Raw genomic sequence first — 23220 nt, 5'->3', positions numbered from 1 at the left:
TCTGGGCAGCTCACAAACGTCAGTGAGCTTCTGGCACCAACATAGCATTCACTAAACCTCACCCAGAGGACCATAACATACAGGAGCAGAAAAGGCCATTTGGCCCATCAAGTCCGCTCCACCATTTCATCATGGCTGATCCAGTTTCCATCTCAGCCCCAACCTCCTGCCTTCTCCCTTATCCCTTTATGCCCCGACCAATTAACAATCCACCAACCTCCACCTTAAATGCAACTAATGACTTGGCCCCCACAGCTGCCTGTGGCAATCACTCTCTGCTTAAAGAAATTCCCCCTCACCTCCATTGTAAAAGGATGCCCTCTATTCTGAGACTGTGTCCTCTGGTCTTAGACTCCCCCAGTATAGGAAACATCCTGGTGACCCCTGTTTCCATCCAAGGGGTCAGTGTGGACATGGTGGAGGATTACAAATACCTGGGGATACGAATTGACAATAAACTGGACTGGTCAAAGAACACTGAGGCTGTCTACAGGAAGGGTCAGAGCCATCTCTATTTCCTGAGGAGACTGAGGTCCTTTAACATCCGCCGGACGATGCTGAGGATGTTCTACGAGGCTGTGGTGGCCAGTGCTATCATGTTTGCTGTTGTGTGCTGGGGCAGCAGGCTGAGGGTAGCAGATACCAACAGAATCAACAAATTCATTCGTAAGGTCAGTGATGTTGTGGGGGTGGAACTGGACTCTCTGACGGTGGTGTCTGAAAAGAGGATGCTGTCCAAGTTGCATGCCATCTTGGACAATGACTCCCATCCACTCCATAATGTACTGGTTAGGCACAGGAGTACATTCAGCCAGAGACTCATTCCACCGAGATGCAACACTGAGCGTCATAGGAAGTCATTCCTGCCTGTGGCCATCAAACTTTACAACTCCTCCCTCGGAGTGTCAGACACCTTGAGCCAATAGGCTGGTCCTGGACTTATTTCCACTTGGCATGGTTAACTTATTATTATTTAATTATTTATGGGTTTATATTGCTATATTTCTACACTATTCTTGGTTGATGCGGCTGTGATGAAACCCAATTTCCCTCGGGATCAATAAAGTATGTCTGTCTGTCTGTCTCTCCACATCCACTCTACCAAGGCCTTTCAACATTCAATAGGTTCAATGAGATCCTGTCATTCTTCTGAATTCTAGTGAGAACAGGCCCAAGGCAATCGAAAGTTCATCATATGATAAGCCTTTCAATCCCGGAATCATTTTTGTGCACCTCCTTTGAACCCTCTCCAATGTCAGCACATCCTTTCTTAGACAAGGGGCCAAAAGTTGCTTACAATACTGTAAGTGAGGCCTCAACAGTGTCTTATAAAGACCCAACATTACATCCTTGCTTTTATATTCTAGTCCTCTTGAAATGAATGCTAACATTGCATTTGTCTTCCTCACCACAGACTCAACCTTCACAAGGACTCCTAAGTCTTTCTGTTCCTCAAATTTGAAATTTCTCTCCTTTTAGAAAATAGTCTACACTTTTCTTCCCTCTACCGGAGTGCATGATCATACACTTCCCAACACTGTATTACGTTTGCTACCAGTTTCCCATTCATCTAATCTGTCTAAGCTCTTCTGTAGCCACTCTCCTTCCTCAAAACTACCTGCTCCTCCACCTATCTTCATATCATACGCAAACTTTGCCACAAAGCCTTCAATTCCATCATTCAAACCATTGACATATACGGTAACATAAAAAGAATTGATCCCAACACAGACCCCCGTGGAACACCACTAGTCACTGGCAGCCACCCAGAAAAGGCTCCCTTTATTCCCACTCTTTGCCTCCTGACAATCAGCCAATGCTCTATCCATGCTAGAATCTTTCCTGTAATACCATGGAGTCTTATCTTGGTAAGCAGTTTCATGTGTGGCATGATGTCAAAAGTCTTCTGAAAATCCAAGTACAGAACATCAACCAATTCTCCTTTGTCTATTCTGCTTGCTCTTCCTTCAAAGAATTCCAACAGATTTGTCAGGCATGATTTTCCCTTGAGGAAACCCAGATGACGACGGCCTGTTTTATCACGTGCCTACGGGCACTTCAAAACCACATCCCTAACAGTTGACCCCAAAGTCTCCCCAACCACTGAGATCAGTCTGGAACTCCCACCACAATGCTAGTGTTTTCCACAGTGACATAATTATTCAGTTCATCCGCCATTTCCTTGTCCCCCACTTCTACCTCTCCAGCATCGTTTTCCAGTGGTCCGATATCCACTCTCGCATCTCTTTTACGCTTTATATGTCTGAAGAATCTTTGGGTATCCTCATTAATATTATTGGCTAGCTTACCTTCATATTCTATCTTTTCCTTCCTTATGACGCTTTAGCCACCTTCTGTTGGTTTTTCAAAAGCTTCCCCATACGTCTTTGGAATACGGAGCTGTCGGAGGAAAGCCGGGCGGTCACAGGGAGAGCGTACAAACTGCTCACAGACAGCGGCAGCGCTCCTCGCTCGGATCTTACGGCTGGTGTCACCCATCACTGAGTATTCGTTGTTGGTGAAGTGATGGGAAGCAAGAGTGTCCATTCCCTGCTGCCTTTGCAAGCCCCTCTTCCTGCACCCCATTTAGTCAAACGGCACAGGGCCTCAGGAATCCATCATAAGACCATAACACTCAGAGCAGAATTAGGCCATTCAGCCCATTGAGTCTTCTCTGCCATTCCACATTCTCCTGCTTTTTCCCTGTAACCTTTAACCCCTGACTAATCGATAATCAATCAATCTTCGCTTTTAATATACCCAATAACTTGACCTCCACAGCCGTCTGTGGCAATGAATTCCAGATTCACCACCCTCTGGCTAAAATAGTTCCTCCTCATCTCTGTTCCAAATGGACGTCCCTCTGTTCTGAGACTATTTCCTCTGGTCTAGACCATCCCCCCTCCACTATAGGAAGTGTCCTCTCCACATCCACTCTGTCTGGGCCTTTCAATATTTGATAGGTTTCAATGAGAACCCCTCCTCATTCTTCTAAACTCCAGCGAGTACAGGCCCAGAGCCATCAAATACTTCTCACATTAACCCTTTCATTCCAGGGGAATTCACTAAGGGCCCTCACTATCTGGGTCATGCCCTCTTCTCATTGCTACCATCAGGGAGAAGACGCAGGAGCCTGAAGACACACACTCAGTGATTCAGGAACAGCTTCTTCCCCTCTGCCATTCCAGTTTCAGAATGTCCATCAACATTACTTCACTATTCCTTTTATTGCATTATTTATTTAAAATTAAATTTAAAATTCCAAAAGCAAGGTAGAACTTACATGGTGAGTGGTCGGGCACTGGGGGAGGGTGGTGGTGGAGCAGAGGGTTCTGGGAATACAGATCCATAATTCCTTAAAAGTGGTGTCACAGAGAGATAAGATCATGAAGAAAGCTTTTGGCGCGTAGGCTTTCATAACTCAGAGTATGGAGTCAGGTACAATAGTATCCCTCAGGAAGCACTTGGACAGATACAGGGAGAGGTGCAGCTCAGAGGTATATGGGCCAAACTCAGGAAACTGGGGCCAGCTGGGTGGATATGTGGTTGGTTTGAAGGGCCTGTATCTGCTCTATAACTCCATGACACTAAATGATACAGATTCCCTTCGAAACAACTCGGGCATTACAGTTAGACAATAATAAATATCAAGTAATAAAAAAGGGTTTTTTGTCAGTGCTTTAATAGGTTTATTTTGTCTAGAACAGAGAACAGTACAGCACAGCAGAGGCCCTTTCACCCACCATGTTTTACCGACCTTTTAACCTACTCCAAGATCAATCTAGCCCTTCCCTCCTACATACCCCTCCACTTTTCTATCATCCATGTCTCTAAGAGTCTATTAAATGTCCCCTAATGTATCTGCCTCTACCACCACCCTTGGCAGGGTGTTCCACACACTCACCACTACTCCCTGTGTAAAAAATCTCCCTCTGAGATCCCCCTATATTTTCTCCAATCACTTTAAGATGATACCCTATTGTACCAGCCATTTCTGCACTGGGGAAGTCTCTAGCTGTCCACATGATATCTGGCTTACGTCACTGAACAGATCCTTCCAGTCCTTTGAGCCGTGCTGCCCAGCAGTCTCCCGATTTAACCCGAACCTAATCACAGGGCAATTTACAATGACCAATTAACCTGCTAACTAGTATGTCTTTGGACTGTGAGAGGAAAACACAGGCATTCCATGGGGAGGATGTACAGACTCCTTACAGATAACGTCGGAATTGAACTCCAAATTCCAAGCTGTAATAGCATAGTGTTATCTTCTATGCTACGTGACTCCCTTTTGTTCAAATAAATAATGGACCTTACTCTATCATCTTGTCAAATCACCTCTCATCTTCCATCAATCCAAAGAGAAAAGCCTTTGCTCATCAACCTGTCCCCATAAGACATCAAATTCAAGTTTATTGTCATTCAGCTGTCCCCATGTATACCACCAAATGAAACAATGTTCCACTGGACCAGGGTGACGGCACAGTACATATAACTCACACACAACTGTCCCTATGTATATCACCAAATCAAACAATGTTCCTCTGGACCAGGGTGACGACACAGTACATATAACTCACACACAACCATCCCCATGTATACCACCAAATGAAACAATGTTCCTCTGGACCAGGGTACACAACACAGTACATATAACTCACACACAACCATCCCTATGTATGTCACCAAACAAAACTACATCTCTCTGGACCAGGGTACACAACACAGTACATATAACTCACACACAACCATCCCTATGTATATCACCAAATTAAACAATGTTCCTCTGGACCGAGTGACAACACAGTACATATAACTCACACACAACCATCCCTATGTAGATCACCAAACAAAACTACATCTCTCTGGACCAGGGTAAACAACACAGTACATATAACTCACACACAACCATCCCCATGTATACCACCAAATGAAACAATGTTCCTCTGGACCAGGGTGACAACACAGTACATATAACTCACACACAACCGTCCCCATGTATACCACCAAATGAAACAATGTTCCACTGGACCAGAGTGACAACACAGTACATATAACTCACACACAACCGTCCCTATGTATATCACCAAATGAAACAATGTTCCTCTGGACCGAGTGACAACACAGTACATATAACTCACACACAACCGTCCCTATGTATATCACCAAATGAAACAATGTTCCTCTGGACCAGGGTGACGACACAGTACATATAACTCACATACAGCCATCCCTATGTATATCACCAAATTAAACAATGTTCCTCTGGACCGAGTGACAACACAGTACATATAACTCACACACAACCGTCCCCATGTATACCACCAAATGAAACAATGTTCCTCTGGACCAGGGTACACAACACAGTACATATAACTCACACACAACTGTCCCTATGTAGATCACCAAACAAAACTACATCTCTCTGGACCAGGGTGACAACACAGTACATATAACTCACACACAACCGTCCCCATGTATACCACCAAATGAAACAATGTTCCTCTGGACCAGGGTACACAACACAGTACATATAACTCACACACAACCATCCCCATGTATACCACTAAATGAAACAATGTTCCTCTGGACCAGGGTGATGACACAGTACATATAACTCACACACAACCGTCCCTATGTATATCACCAAATGAAACAATGTTCCTCTGGACCAGGGTGACGACACAGTACATATAACTCACACACAACCGTCCCCATGTATACCACCAAATGAAACAATGTTCCTCTAGACCAGGGTACACAACACAGTACATATAACTCACACACAACCGTCCCTATGTAGATCACCAAACAAAACTACATCTCTCTGGACCAGGGTGACAACACAGTACATATAACTCACACACAACCGTCCCCATGTATACCACCAAATGAAACAATGTTCCTCTGGACCAGGGTACACAACACAGTACATATAACTCACACACAACCGTCCCCATGTATACCACCAAATGAAACAATGTTCCTCTGGACCAGGGTGACGACACAGTACATATAACTCACACACAACCGTCCCTATGTATATCACCAAATGAAACAATGTTCCTCTGGACCAGGGTGACGACACAGTACATATACCTCACACACAACCGTCCCCATGTATACCACCAAATGAAACAATGTTCCTCTGGACCAGGGTGATGACACAGTACATATAACTCACACACAACCATCCCTATGTATATCACCAAATGAAACAATGTTCCTCTGGACCAGGGTGACGACACAGTACATATAACTCACACACAACCGTCCCTATGTATATCACCAAATGAAACAATGTTCCTCTGGACCAGGGTGACGACACAGTACATATAACTCACACACAACCGTCCCCATGTATACCACCAAATGAAACAATGTTCCTCTGGACCAGGGTGACGACACAGTACATATAACTCACACACAACCGTCCCTATGTATATCACCAAATGAAACAATGTTCCTCTGGACCAGGGTGACGACACAGTACATATAACTCACACACAACCGTCCCCATGTATACCACCAAATGAAACAATGTTCCTCTGGACCAGGGTACACAACACAGTACATATAATTCACACACAACCGTCCCCATGTATACCACCAAATGAAACAATGTTCCTCTGGACCAGGGTGACGACACAGTACATATAACTCACACACAACCGTCCCCATGTATACCACCAAATGAAACAATGTTCCTCTGGACCGAGTGACAACACAGTACATATAACTCACACACAACCGTCCCTATGTATATCACCAAATGAAACAATGTTCCTCTGGACCAGGGTGACGACACAGTACATATAACTCACACACAACCGTCCCTATGTAGATCACCAAACAAAACTACATCTCTCTGGACCAGGGTGACAACACAGTACATATAACTCACACACAACCGTCCCTATGTATATCACCAAATGAAACAATGTTCCTCTGGACCGAGTGACGACACAGTACATATAACTCACACACAACCGTCCCTATGTATATCACCAAATGAAACAATGTTCCTCTGGACCAGGGTGACGACACAGTACATATAACTCACACACAACCGTCCCTATGTATATCACCAAATGAAACAATGTTCCTCTGGACCAGGGTGACGACACAGTACATATAACTCACACACAACCGTCCCCATGTATACCACCAAATGAAACAATGTTCCTCTGGACCAGGGTACACAACACAGTACATATAACTCACACACAACCGTCCCCATGTATACCACCAAATGAAACAATGTTCCTCTGGACCAGGGTGACAACACAGTACATATAACTCACACACAACCGTCCCCATGTATACCACCAAATGAAACAATGTTCCTCTGGACCAGGGTACACAACACAGTACATATAACTCACACACAACCGTCCCCATGTATACCACCAAATGAAACAATGTTCCTCTGGACCGAGTGACGACACAGTACATATAACTCACACACAACCGTCCCCATGTATACCACCAAATGAAACAATGTTCCTCTGGACCAGGGTGACGACACAGTACATATAACTCACACACAACCGTCCCCATGTATACCACCAAATGAAACAATGTTCCACTGGACCAGGGTGACGGCACAGTACATATAACTCACACACAACTGTCCCTATGTATATCACCAAATGAAACAATGTTCCTCTGGACCAGGGTGACGACACAGTACATATAACTCACACACAACCGTCCCCATGTATACCACCAAATGAAACAATGTTCCTCTGGACCGAGTGACAACACAGTACATATAACTCACACACAACCGTCCCTATGTATATCACCAAATGAAACAATGTTCCTCTGGACCAGGGTGACGACACAGTACATATAACTCACATACAGCCATCCCTATGTATATCACCAAATTAAACAATGTTCCTCTGGACCGAGTGACAACACAGTACATATAACTCACACACAACCGTCCCCATGTATACCACCAAATGAAACAATGTTCCTCTGGACCAGGGTACACAACACAGTACATATAACTCACACACAACTGTCCCTATGTAGATCACCAAACAAAACTACATCTCTCTGGACCAGGGTGACAACACAGTACATATAACTCACACACAACCGTCCCCATGTATACCACCAAATGAAACAATGTTCCTCTGGACCAGGGTACACAACACAGTACATATAACTCACACACAACCGTCCCCATGTATACCACTAAATGAAACAATGTTCCTCTGGACCAGGGTGATGACACAGTACATATAACTCACACACAACCGTCCCTATGTATATCACCAAATGAAACAATGTTCCTCTGGACCAGGGTGACGACACAGTACATATAACTCACACACAACCGTCCCCATGTATACCACCAAATGAAACAATGTTCCTCTGGACCAGGGTACACAACACAGTACATATAACTCACACACAACCGTCCCTATGTAGATCACCAAACAAAACTACATCTCTCTGGACCAGGGTGACAACACAGTACATATAACTCACACACAACCGTCCCCATGTATACCACCAAATGAAACAATGTTCCTCTGGACCAGGGTACACAACACAGTACATATAACTCACACACAACCGTCCCCATGTATACCACCAAATGAAACAATGTTCCTCTGGACCAGGGTGACGACACAGTACATATAACTCACACACAACCGTCCCTATGTATATCACCAAATGAAACAATGTTCCTCTGGACCAGGGTGATGACACAGTACATATAACTCACACACAACCGTCCCTATGTATATCACCAAATGAAACAATGTTCCTCTGGACCAGGGTGACGACACAGTACATATAACTCACACACAACCGTCCCTATGTATATCACCAAATGAAACAATGTTCCTCTGGACCAGGGTGACGACACAGTACATATAACTCACACACAACCGTCCCCATGTATACCACCAAATGAAACAATGTTCCTCTGGACCAGGGTACACAACACAGTACATATAACTCACACACAACCGTCCCCATGTATACCACCAAATGAAACAATGTTCCTCTGGACCAGGGTGACGACACAGTACATATAACTCACACACAACCGTCCCCATGTATACCACCAAATGAAACAATGTTCCTCTGGACCGAGTGACAACACAGTACATATAACTCACACACAACCGTCCCTATGTATATCACCAAATGAAACAATGTTCCTCTGGACCAGGGTGACGACACAGTACATATAACTCACACACAACCGTCCCTATATATATCACCAAATGAAACAATGTTCCTCTGGACCGAGTGACGACACAGTACATATAACTCACACACAACCGTCCCTATGTATATCACCAAATGAAACAATGTTCCTCTGGACCGAGTGACTACACAGTACATATAACTCACACACAACCGTCCCTATGTATATCACCAAATGAAACAATGTTCCTCTGGACCAGGGTGACGACACAGTACATATAACTCACACACAACCGTCCCTATGTATATCACCAAATGAAACAATGTTCCTCTGGACCAGGGTGACGACACAGTACATATAACTCACACACAACCGTCCCCATGTATACCACCAAATGAAACAATGTTCCTCTGGACCAGGGTACACAACACAGTACATATAACTCACACACAACCGTCCCCATGTATACCACCAAATGAAACAATGTTCCTCTGGACCAGGGTGACAACACAGTACATATAACTCACACACAACCGTCCCCATGTATACCACCAAATGAAACAATGTTCCTCTGGACCAGGGTACACAACACAGTACATATAACTCACACACAACCGTCCCCATGTATACCACCAAATGAAACAATGTTCCTCTGGACCGAGTGACGACACAGTACATATAACTCACACACAACCGTCCCCATGTATACCACCAAATGAAACAATGTTCCTCTGGACCAGGGTGACGACACAGTACATATAACTCACACACAACCGTCCCCATGTATAGCACCAAATGAAACAATGTTCCCCTGGACCAGGGTACACAACACAGTACATATAACTCACACACAACCGTCCCCATGTATACCACCAAATGAAACAATGTTCCACTGGACCAGGGTGACGGCACAGTACATATAACTCACACACAACTGTCCCTATGTATATCACCAAATGAAACAATGTTCCTCTGGACCAGGGTGACGACACAGTACATATAACTCACACACAACCGTCCCTATGTATATCACCAAATGAAACAATGTTCCTCTGGACCAGGGTGACAAAACAGTACATATAACTCACACACAACTGTCCCCATGTATACCACCAAATGAAACGATGTTCCTCTGGACCAGGGTGACGACACAGTACATATAACTCACACACAACCGTCCCCATGTATACCACCAAATGAAACAATGTTCCTCTGGACCAGGGTACACAACACAGTACATATAACTCACACACAACCGTCCCCATGTATACCACCAAATGAAACAATGTTCCTCTGGACCAGGGTACACAACACAGTACATATAACTCACACACAACCGTCCCCATGTATACCACCAAATGAAACAATGTTCCTCTGGACCAGGGTACACAACACAGTACATATAACTCACACACAACCGTCCCCATGTATACCACTAAATGAAACAATGTTCCTCTGGACCAGGGTGATGACACAGTACATATAACTCACACACAACCGTCCCTATGTATATCACCAAATGAAACAATGTTCCTCTGGACCAGGGTGACGACACAGTACATATAACTCACACACAACCGTCCCCATGTATACCACCAAATGAAACAATGTTCCTCTGGACCAGGGTACACAACACAGTACATATAACTCACACACAACCGTCCCTATGTAGATCACCAAACAAAACTACATCTCTCTGGACCAGGGTGACAACACAGTACATATAACTCACACACAACCGTCCCCATGTATACCACCAAATGAAACAATGTTCCTCTGGACCAGGGTACACAACACAGTACATATAACTCACACACAACCGTCCCTAAGTATATCACCAAATGAAACAATGTTCCTCTGGACCAGGGTGACGACACAGTACATATAACTCACACACAACCGTCCCTATGTATATCACCAAATGAAACAATGTTCCTCTGGACCAGGGTGACGACACAGTACATATAACTCACACACAACCGTCCCCATGTATACCACCAAATGAAACAATGTTCCTCTGGACCAGGGTACACAACACAGTACATATAACTCACACACAACCGTCCCCATGTATACCACCAAATGAAACAATGTTCCTCTGGACCAGGGTGACGACACAGTACATATAACTCACACACAACCGTCCCCATGTATACCACCAAATGAAACAATGTTCCTCTGGACCGAGTGACAACACAGTACATATAACTCACACACAACCGTCCCTATGTATATCACCAAATGAAACAATGTTCCTCTGGACCAGGGTGACGACACAGTACATATAACTCACACACAACCGTCCCTATGTATATCACCAAATGAAACAATGTTCCTCTGGACCGAGTGACGACACAGTACATATAACTCACACACAACCGTCCCTATGTATATCACCAAATGAAACAATGTTCCTCTGGACCGAGTGACGACACAGTACATATAACTCACACACAACCGTCCCTATGTATATCACCAAATGAAACAATGTTCCTCTGGACCAGGGTGACGACACAGTACATATAACTCACACACAACCGTCCCTATGTATATCACCAAATGAAACAATGTTCCTCTGGACCAGGGTGACGACACAGTACATATAACTCACACACAACCGTCCCCATGTATACCACCAAATGAAACAATGTTCCTCTGGACCAGGGTACACAACACAGTACATATAACTCACACACAACCGTCCCCATGTATACCACCAAATGAAACAATGTTCCTCTGGACCAGGGTGACAACACAGTACATATAACTCACACACAACCGTCCCCATGTATACCACCAAATGAAACAATGTTCCTCTGGACCAGGGTACACAACACAGTACATATAACTCACACACAACCGTCCCCATGTATACCACCAAATGAAACAATGTTCCTCTGGACCGAGTGACGACACAGTACATATAACTCACACACAACCGTCCCCATGTATACCACCAAATGAAACAATGTTCCTCTGGACCAGGGTGACGACACAGTACATATAACTCACACACAACCGTCCCCATGTATAGCACCAAATGAAACAATGTTCCTCTGGACCAGGGTACACAACACAGTACATATAACTCACACACAACCGTCCCCATGTATACCACCAAATGAAACAATGTTCCACTGGACCAGGGTGACGGCACAGTACATATAACTCACACACAACTGTCCCTATGTATATCACCAAATGAAACAATGTTCCTCTGGACCAGGGTGACGACACAGTACATATAACTCACACACAACCGTCCCTATGTATATCACCAAATGAAACAATGTTCCTCTGGACCAGGGTGACAAAACAGTACATATAACTCACACACAACTGTCCCCATGTATACCACCAAATGAAACGATGTTCCTCTGGACCAGGGTGACGACACAGTACATATAACTCACACACAACCGTCCCCATGTATACCACCAAATGAAACAATGTTCCTCTGGACCAGGGTACACAACACAGTACATATAACTCACACACAACCGTCCCCATGTATACCACCAAATGAAACAATGTTCCTCTGGACCAGGGTACACAACACAGTACATATAACTCACACACAACCGTCCCCATGTATACCACCAAATGAAACAATGTTCCTCTGGACCAGGGTACACAACACAGTACATATAACTCACACACAACCGTCCCCATGTATACCACCAAATGAAACAATGTTCCTCTGGACCAGGGTGATGACACTGTACATATAACTCACACACAACCGTCCCCATGTATACCACCAAATGAAACAATGTTCCTCTGGACCAGGGTGACGACACAGTACATATAACTCACACACAACCGTCCCCATGTATACCACCAAATGAAACAATGTTCCTCTGGACCAGGGTGACGACACACTACATATAACTCACACACAACCATCCCCATGTATACCACCAAATGAAACAATGTTCCTCTGGACCAGGGTACACAACACAGTACATATAACTCACACACAACCATCCCTATGTATGTCACCAAACAAAACTACATCTCTCTGGACCAGGGTACACAACACAGTACATATAACTCACACACAACCATCCCTATGTATATCACCAAATTAAACAATGTTCCTCTGGACCGAGTGACAACACAGTACATATAACTCACACACAACCGTCCCCATGTATACCACCAAATGAAACAATGTTCCTCTGGACCAGGGTACACAACACAGTACATATAACTCACATACAACTGTCCCTATGTAGATCACCAAACAAAACTACATCTCTCTGGACCAGGGTACACAACACAGTACATATAACTCACACACAACCGTCCCCATGTATACCACCAAATGAAACAATGTTCCTCTGGACCAGAGTGACAACACAGTACATATAACTCACACACAACCGTCCCTATGTATATCACCAAATGAAACAATGTTCCTCTGGACCGAGTGACAACACAGTACATATAACTCACACACAACCGTCCCTATGTATATCACCAAATGAAACAATGTTCCTCTGGACCAGGGTGACGACACAGTACATATAACTCACATACAGCCATCCCTATGTATATCACCAAATTAAACAATGTTCCTCTGGACCGAGTGACAACACAGTACATATAACTCACACACAACCATCCCCATGTATATCACCAAATGAAACAATGTTCCTCTGGACCAGGGTACACAACACAGTACATATAACTCACACACAACCGTCCCCATGTATACCACCAAATGAAACAATGTTCCTCTGGACCAGGGTACACAACACAGTACATATAACTCACACACAACTGTCCCTATGTAGATCACCAAACAAAACTACATCTCTCTGGACCAGGGTGACAACACAGTACATATAACTCACACACAACCATCCCCATGTATACCACCAAATGAAACAATGTTCCTCTGGACCAGGGTACACAACACAGTACATATAACTCACACACAACCGTCCCCATGTATACCACTAAATGAAACAATGTTCCTCTGGACCAGGGTGATGACACAGTACATATAACTCACACACAACCGTCCCCATGTATACCACCAAATGAAACAATGTTCCTCTGGACCAGGGTACACAACACAGTACATATAACTCACACACAACCGTCCCTATGTATACCACCAAATGAAACAATGTTCCTCTGGACCAGGGTACACAACACAGTACATATAACTCACACACAACCGTCCCCATGTATACCACCAAATGAAACAATGTTCCTCTGGACCAGGGTGACGACACAGTACATATAACTCACACACAACCGTCCCCATGTATACCACCAAATGAAACAATGTTCCTCTGGACCAGGGTACACAACACAGTACATATAACTCACACACAACCGTCCCCATGTATACCACCAAATGAAACAATGTTCCTCTGGACCAGGGTGATGACACTGTACATATAACTCACACACAACCGTCCCCATGTATACCACCAAATGAAACAATGTTCCTCTGGACCAGGGTGATGACACTGTACATATAACTCACACACAACCGTCCCCATGTATACCACCAAATGAAACAATGTTCCTCTGGACCAGGGTACACAACACAGTACATATAACTCACACACAACCGTCCCCATGTATACCACCAAATGAAACAATGTTCCTCTGGACCAGGGTGACGACACAGTACATATAACTCACACACAACCGTCCCCATGTATACCACCAAATGAAACAATGTTCCTCTGGACCAGGGTACACAACACAGTACATATAACTCACACACAACCGTCCCCATGTATACCACCAAATGAAACAATGTTCCTCTGGACCAGGGTGATGACACTGTACATATAACTCACACACAACCGTCCCCATGTATACCACCAAATGAAACAATGTTCCTCTGGACCAGGGTGACGACACAGTACATATAACTCACACACAACCGTCCCTATATATATCACCAAATGAAACAATGTTCCTCTGGACCAGGGTGACAACACAGTACATATAACTCACAAATATAATACACAAAGTAATATTACCACAAATAAATTAACAAATAATAAAATATATTCCAGAAGATTGACATTTTGCATCAGGTGCATTTACGACACAAAATTAAAAAGTGAACAGTATAACGCTACCGACACTTTGTAAGTGATGAGACCTGGAAGGTGGCAGAGAGTTCGGGGGTCTCACATCCTGGGGGAAGAAGCTGTTCCCCATCCTAACAGGCCTTGTCTTAATGCTGCGGTACCTCCTGTCTGATGGTAGGGGTCAAAAGGTTTGCTGGATAGATGGGAGGGATCTCTGACAATGTGAAGGGCCCTGTGAATGCAGTGCTCCTGATTAATATCCTGGGTGAGTGGAAGAAAGACCCCGATGATCCTCATAGCAGACTTCACCATTCTTTGCAGAGCCTTGCGGTCAGATGCGTTGGAATTCCTGTACCAGACAGTACTAGACATGCTCTCTAATCCATGCAGCATCCTGGTGTTTGGCCTGCTGACTGTTTCATGACTTCTGTTTATCCACAGCTCTACCTGAATGGTCTTTCGAGAAGGACGGCCTGATTCAGTACCAGCAGAAAGGGGCTCTCAGCGCCCGCAGAACCCAAGTGCAGATGATGTTTCGTACCCGCAGCCCCAGCTGCTCTCTGCTCAGCCTGGCTTCCAAAGACACCAGTGAATATATCATACTGGAGGTAACATCCAAAAGTCTGCTCCATACGTGAATCGGTATGCAAGGGTCAAAGAGGTTCACGTTTGTCAAATGCAGTCTGCCAATCCAAAGTTAGAGGCCTGATGTCTGTGAGTCAGGGACTGCAGACCATGAGACATAAGAGCAGAATGAGGCCATTCAGCCCATCAAGTCTGCTGCGCCATTCCATCATGGCTGATTTATAATCCCTTTCAACCCCATTCTCTTATCTTCTTCCTATAACTTTTGATGCCTTGACTAATCAAGAACCTATCAACTCTGCCTTAAATATACCCAATAACGGCCTCCACGGCCGTCTGTGACAATGAATTCCACAGATTGTCCATCCTCTGGCTAAAATAATCCCTCCTCATCTCTGTTCTAACAGAATGTGCTTGTATTCTGAGGCCCTCTGGTTCTAGACTCTCCGGGGGTTGGGGCCTGTCTCAGTGTGTGAGTGGATAGGTGGAAGAGATGAGATAGGGGCTTGTTTTGCTGTTGTTGTAATACAATTAAACTCTTTCTCTGAGATTTCTGGGACGTGGGTGTAAGGTAATGCATTTTCTCAGAGAAAATGGTGGACTATTGTGATGGCTCTAGATATGAAGACCACAAAAAAAAGTGTAATGAAGAGAAGGACAAAGTTGTTCTTCGAGGTCAGAGGTCAGTACGAGTCCACAAGTAGAGGATCCAAAGTCAAACCCAGTGAAATCCCGAAGGCAAACCTTCACGTTTGATCGTGAAGGTCAAACGACTGAAGGTAGAGGCCCGAAGGATTCACAAGGGCCCAAAGGAGGCGCGATGGCCAAGGTCACCAGGGTCAGAGGTCCATGTGAGTTTGGAAGTGGAGGCCTGAATGTCAAACCAATGATTGGCAAGTCCAGAGGTGAAGTCCAAAGTTGGAGGCTTGGTGCCTGCGATTCTAAGAATCCAGGGACAAGGACTGGAGGCCCGGAGTCGGCCTGTACTCGGGTTTAAGGCCTCTCTGGGTGTGTGAGTGGTGGGGGGGTGGGAGGATGGAGTGGGGGTAATAGAAAAAGTATTTGTTTTGCTGTTGCTGTCTTATTTTATTTGTAGTTGCTGGAAATGTCTTAGTTTGCGCAACCTATTTTCATAAAACATTCTCTCTAATCCAGGCAGCATCTTGGTAAATCTCCTCTGCACCCTCCCTAAAGCACAGCGGTTAGCGTAACTGTTTACAGTGCCAGAAACTCAGCTTCAGTTCCCACTGTTGTCTGTAAGGAATTTGAGATTGGATTTATTGTTTCACAAAATCCTTCTGATTGTTATTAAGTCCGTGTTTTGTCTTCTATGTTAATTTTCTTCTGTGGACTAGATTGCGAGTGGATATTTTGGAATCCGTGTTAACCTTGGTGACCGGGAACATTCGCTGAGGCTAGAAACGCTGCGGGTCGACAGTGGCCAGTGGATTCTGGCAGGCGTGGAGCGACAGGACAACGAGTTCACACTGCGTCTCAACAATGCAGGAGGAGCCCTTGAGGTGACATCTTCTCTTGGCACCCACAGAGAAATCCTAATCGATGCTTCAAGTCTGGTTTTGGGAAAGAGTCTTCACAGGATTTCACCAAATGATTTTCAAGGTGAGCTTCTACACGGGACCAGAATGTTAAATGTTGGTTATTGTTAGAGTGATTTTTGGGTTTAGGTCATTTACTTTTACAAATGGCTTTGGCCATCAGTCTTCTGTTCCTTGATCATGAATTGTGGATTTAATTTGGAACAATGCATTTCCTAAAAGCTGTGGAAACCAGTCCAGACGCTGCTGACGCCTGTGGGATGGATGAGAATCAGGAGGTGTGAAGTTTGTATGTAGCTTCAAAAGAAAGCATTGTCTATACTTTGTAAATATGGGATTGTCCTTTGTGTTTAGCACATAAATATCGAGCCCCACGTTAGGCCAGCAGACCTTTCCACCAAAAGCATCTCGGTATGATGCCTGCTGGCCCTTGTTTTGTCGAATAAAGAAGCTGCTTTGTATCTACCAGTAGCTCTCTCCGGTGATTTCGTTCACACAACAGTGTCAGGAGTGGGATGCCTTTGTGTGGCCAGTGATCTTAGCAGTCTGAGTGGGTGAGTATTTTATAAAATAACACTCACACTTGGATTTGTTCGAGTCGGTGATACACAGGAACACGAGGTATCACGAACGCGGAGAGCTGAACTGGTAGGTATAAAAGTGGTGTGTGTGCGTGCATGTGTGCTTATCTAAGTGAGGAAACTTTGCATGTTAATTTGGTGAGACAGAGCCACCAGTTGCGAGGGGTGGTTACTGACAGTTCGGGATGCCAGAGTGGGGGGGTGTATGCTTGTCCGGGGAGCTGCATTTTAGTGTATACATTTGCAAGTGTGATGCAAAGGAGTACAGCGGGCATCATGAGTTCAGCTGCTCAAAAGTGGCAGATTGCGGAGCACATTCTCTGCGGTTTGAAGTATCTGCTGTTTAACTGGTACCCGTCTTTTATATTTTGCGTAGTGTGGGAATTAGTGTGAGGTATTTCAGGGAGAGGTTTTACCCAGATATATCTGCTGCCAAGATGGCACCTATTGAAGTCAGGCAACGCCAGGTTGAGAACCCTGATGATCTGAGCCAGCCCTTGACAATGATTATGACCGAGGAGGAATAGAGCATTTTGTCAGAGTTGTCCTCACTTAACATCGCATGTGGGAATTTGGAACTCTGGTGAGATCTCCAGGAAATGGTTGAAATTCACCAGCTGCACCCTAAAGATATACACGCATTGGTAAAAGCGAAGTGCCCGAAGAATGTGTGGGACAGGATGGCCCAGGGGGTGCGGGATGGTACCTGGGCAACTATCGGGAACTCCAGCAAGAAGAAAGATATCGCTTTTCTAACGGGGAAGTGAGGCAGCGACTGGGGGGAGGTGAGAGTAACTGGGGAGCGATAAGAGCAGTGATTCAAAAAGCTGATGAGACGGCCATGGATTATGCAGAACATAAATATCGAGCATATGGGTATTCCGGGTTGGATAATCCAGGGAGGGACGACCCAGTCTTCCTGAAAATGCTGAAGGAAGGTCTACGCTCAGCCCACCAGGAAGTTTTAGATTTAGGGATAGCGATGGGGTCGACCTACTCTGCGATCGTTTCCTGGGCCAGTGAGATAGACCGAAGGAAGTGCAAGACAGATCGTAAAGTGTCTACAGTGGATGTAGCTGCTGTGATGTTCCTGACAGTTTGTTTTGTTTGCCGGCCACCAGGGCACGAAGCAAGGAATTGCCAGAATAGACGTGGGAGGGTAAAGGGGTTGATATGCTACAGGTGTGGCCTATTGGGACGTGGTTGGAGGCAGTGTCCAGAACAGAGGAAAGAAAAACAGGGGAACATCACAGCAGACACGCAGTCTCTCACCAGTCTGACTGTCGATCAGATCATAAAGACAGCTCCTAGGTCAGAAAAAGATGTGGCGGTGGGCCCCACTGCCAGCGCTGGTGACTCGCGGATGTACACAACAGCGACGTTAGGGGACGGCAATGCAATATGTTAGTGGACGCAGGGGCATCGGTGTGGATAACAGACCTACCCTTGCCAACAACCGGACAGGTCATTTATCAGGGGTGTAGGAGGGAAAGCGGTGAAGATGGAAAGAAGCGAGTCGCAAATACTTGGAATTGGGGGAGTGCAGCTTCCAGTGTATTTCTGGGTATGTCCAAATATCGAGGGCACTATCCTGGGAATAAACATCCTAAGGGAAACAGGAGCTGTTATAGATTCGGGAAAGAGAGAAATAATATGGACAGGTCAGGAGCAGCGAATAGAACACATAGCCTGGCTAGCATAGTCGCAGCTGCCCCGACCACCAGAGACTGGAGCCAGGATGGTGTCTGCGGGTTAGTTCCCAGCAGAGTGGTCTAGACACAAGCAAGACCCAGTTAAAATAGAGGAGGGTCTGTATAAACCCCAGAAGCAGTACCCTATAAAAAGTGACACACTGACTGCTGTTCAGGAATTATATGAAGAGGTGGAGGCAGAAGAGAAGGAGATGAGGAGGCAGAAGAGAAGGAGAGGTGGCGGAGAAAGGGAGCAAAGAAGGGACCAGATGGGAGCTGGGCACACGGGGAGGGGAGAGTCGCGGTGGCCCCACCATGTCTTAGGCAGGTATGGGGTAATTATGGGTTGTGGGGAGCCTGGGGCTTACAGGGATAGAATAACAGTACGTGAAAGACCTTTGTAATTAACTTAAATTGTTGAAGCACCAAGCGAAACAACAGCAGCGAGTCGCTGATCAGAGAGAGCCAGAGGGAAAGGAGATAGTCCTTCCACATCCCGGCGGCCAAGTCATGGTGGGGGTGCTGCTGGAAAGGCCGGGGTTTGCCCCCAGGTGGATAGGACCACAGACGGTACTCTTACCCAATGACACTTGTGTCTGTGTGCAGATTCAGCGAGGCAGCCAGTGGAAACACTGGACTCAGGGTTAAACCGCACGACTCACCCTCTTGTTGCTCCCACAGTCAGAGCGGGGGATCAAGTGTACCCAGTAACCATGTAATTACAGAGAACCTAAGAGAGGAACATCCGCCAGCCTTGCCAGACCTGGCCACAGCTGATGAAAACATACCCGGAGGAAACGCAAAAGCAGAGACCCCGAGAGAGTGACAGAGACCCCGAGAGTATGACAGAGACCCCGAGAGAGTGACAGAGACCCCGAGAGTGTGACAGAGACCCCGAGAGAGTGACAGAGACCCCGAGAGACCCTGAGAGTATGTCAGACACCCCGAGAGAGTGACAGAGACCCCGAGAGACCCTGAGAGTATGTCAGACACCCCGAGAGTGTGACAGAGACCCCAAGAGAATGACAGAGACCCCAAGAGAGTGACAGAGACCCCGAGAGAATGACAGAGACCCCGAGAGTATGACAGAGACCCCGAGAGAGTGACAGAGACCCCGAGAGTCTGACAGAGACCCCGAGAGAGTGACAGAGACCCCGAGAGAGTGACAGAGACCCCGAGAGTATGACAGAGACCCCGAGAGTCTGACAGAGACCCCGAGAGAGTGACAGAGACCCCGAGAGTCTGACAGAGACCCCGAGAGAATGACAGAGACCCCGAGAGTGACAGAGACCCCGAGAGACCCTAAGAGAATGACAGAGACCCTGAGAGCGTGACAGAGACCCTGAGAGTGTGACAGAGACCCCAAGAGAGTGACAGACCCCAAGAGCGTGACAGAGACCCCAAGAGAGTGACAGAGACCCCAAGAGAGTGACAGAGACCCCAAGAGCATGACAGAGACCCCAAGAGAGTGACAGAGACCCCGAGTGTGACAGAGACCCCAAGAGAGTGACAGAGACCCCGAGAGTGTGACAGAGACCCCGAGAGTATGACAGAGACCCCGAGACTGTGACAGAGACCCTGAGAGTGTGACAGAGACCCCGAGAGTATGACAGAGACCCCGACAGCGTGACAGAGACCCCGAGAGTCTGACAGAGACCCCGAGAGTGTGGTAGAAAACCATGGATATCCTGCTGAAGTGTGACGATGGTGGTAGTCTGTAATGACGGCTAGTTGCTGAAGGTAGATAGAAGACATAGAAACATAGAAAACATACAGCACAATACAGGCCCTTTGGCCCACAAAGCCGAACATGTCCCTACCTTAGAACTACCTAGGCTTTACCCATAGCCCTCTATTCTTCTAAGCTCCATGTAGCCATCCAGGAGTCTCGTAAAAGACCCTATCGTTTCCACCTCCACCGCCGCTGCCAGCAGCCCATTCCACGTACTCACCACTCTCCGCTTAAAAAACTTACCCCTGACCTCCTCTGAACGTACTGCCAAGCACCTAGCTAGCCATTTCAGCCCTGGGGAAAAGCCTCTGACTATCCACACAATCAATGCCTCTCATCATCTTATACACCTCTATCAGGTCACCTCTCATCCTCTGTCGCTCCAAGGAGAAAAGGCCAAGTTCACTCAACCTATTCTCATAAGGCATGCTCCCCAATCCAGGCAACATCCTTGTAAATCTCCTCTGCACCCTTTCTATGGTTTCCACATCCTTCCTGTACTGAGGAGACCAGAACTGAGCACAGTACTCCAAGTGAGATCTGACCAAGGTCCTATATAGCTGCAGCATTACCTCTCGGCTCCTAAATTCAATTCCACGATTGATGAAGGCCATGATTAGTTTTAATAGCAGAGAATAGAAAAGATATTGGGAAATAGATGGGGAGGGAGTTTTAAGTTAAAGCAGAGACAGCAAGTTCCACAACTTCGATGGTATTTCAGACTGCACACGGCATCTGAAGGCAGTCACCCCCAGTCTGAATGAAGAACTGGGCCCTTTCAGCAGTCGGGCCGGTGATCGACTGGACAGTTCGGAAGGGGGTGCCACCAGGGAGAGGTCCTTGCAGACATTGCCACCCCAACCCCTTCCCGTACATCGATGAGAGGGCCTGTGCGTCTCCTGGAAAGAGAGTTTCAGCGACCAGAGAATGAAGGGCTGAAGACAAAGGAACGTGATTAAGCTGCAATCGGCCTGCAGGGAAAGAGACAACAGGCACACGAAAGGAGCCACATTTCTAGAGACTTGTTCAAATTTCTGGAACAACCTCTCTGCTTAACATTTGGTAGGTAGTGATTAGGGTAGATATCGGCACACAAATTTGGGGGGAGGGGGATTTTGAAGCAGGGTGTTCTTGCTGCCCTGCTCGAGTAGATCCTCCTAGGTTGGCCTTTCCTGGTACAAATTTAGAATATTAGATGTTGGTTATAAATTGATGATTTATTTCATTGGGATAACAGTGTAGAATAGGCCCTTCTGCCCAGCAATGGTTAGGCTGCAATGAAAAACAACTACCCTCATCTAGATCTTTCCTCCAGTACACTCCTGAATTTACGAATGCGTGAAGAGTGACCGACTCCGGCAACGTAACCTTGCAAAGCTACTTACCTGCTGGGGGGCGGGGGGGAGGCAGTGAAACAAAGAAAGCTACTAAGTACTTGTTTATTCACACAGTCACTGCAAACAGTGGCCTCTGGCTTCCCTGTCAGAGTTGGGCTGAATTGCCTGTAGGATCTGGCATTTTTGTAGTGTGTCTGGAGTCTCGCTGGGGCAGAACAGTTACAATAAGTCTGGGCTGGAGTTGCTGGAGGAAATTTGTGGCAGAGGCGAGGGAAGTTCCGAGGTTTGATCAATTTAAGAGCCGAGCTGAATTGGAAAGCTCAAGTACTGGTCGTATCAAGGCAGAGCCTGAGGCCTACGGGAGAGGAACTGGTTGTATTGAAGCGACGGAGCCTGAACCTATGGGAGAGGAACGATCCAAGGTTTAGACTATTGACAGATTGAAATGGTCGGAGGTGAGAGACGGGCCAGTTTGGCTCGCTGATCCGCAGGGTT

The 23220-nt window shown here is 46.0% G+C and overlaps 1 protein-coding gene across 1 annotated transcript in view; it reads left to right on the top strand.

Moving 5' to 3' along the window:
- Positions 1–23220, top strand: part of LOC140713847 (neural-cadherin) — a 295732-nt gene that overhangs the window by 257606 nt on the left and 14906 nt on the right. The window contains exons 29-30 of the mRNA XM_073024473.1: positions 15685–15851; positions 17184–17448. Coding sequence (XP_072880574.1) covers positions 15685–15851; positions 17184–17448 — 432 coding nt within the window. The remainder of the gene's footprint in view (positions 1–15684; positions 15852–17183; positions 17449–23220) is intronic.

The sequence above is a fragment of the Hemitrygon akajei genome, chromosome 1 (genome assembly GCF_048418815.1).
Source record: "Hemitrygon akajei chromosome 1, sHemAka1.3, whole genome shotgun sequence".
Classification (NCBI taxonomy): domain Eukaryota; kingdom Metazoa; phylum Chordata; class Chondrichthyes; order Myliobatiformes; family Dasyatidae; genus Hemitrygon; species Hemitrygon akajei.
Note: the sequence above shows the minus strand (reverse complement) of the source record. Positions and strands in the feature narration are given on the sequence as shown.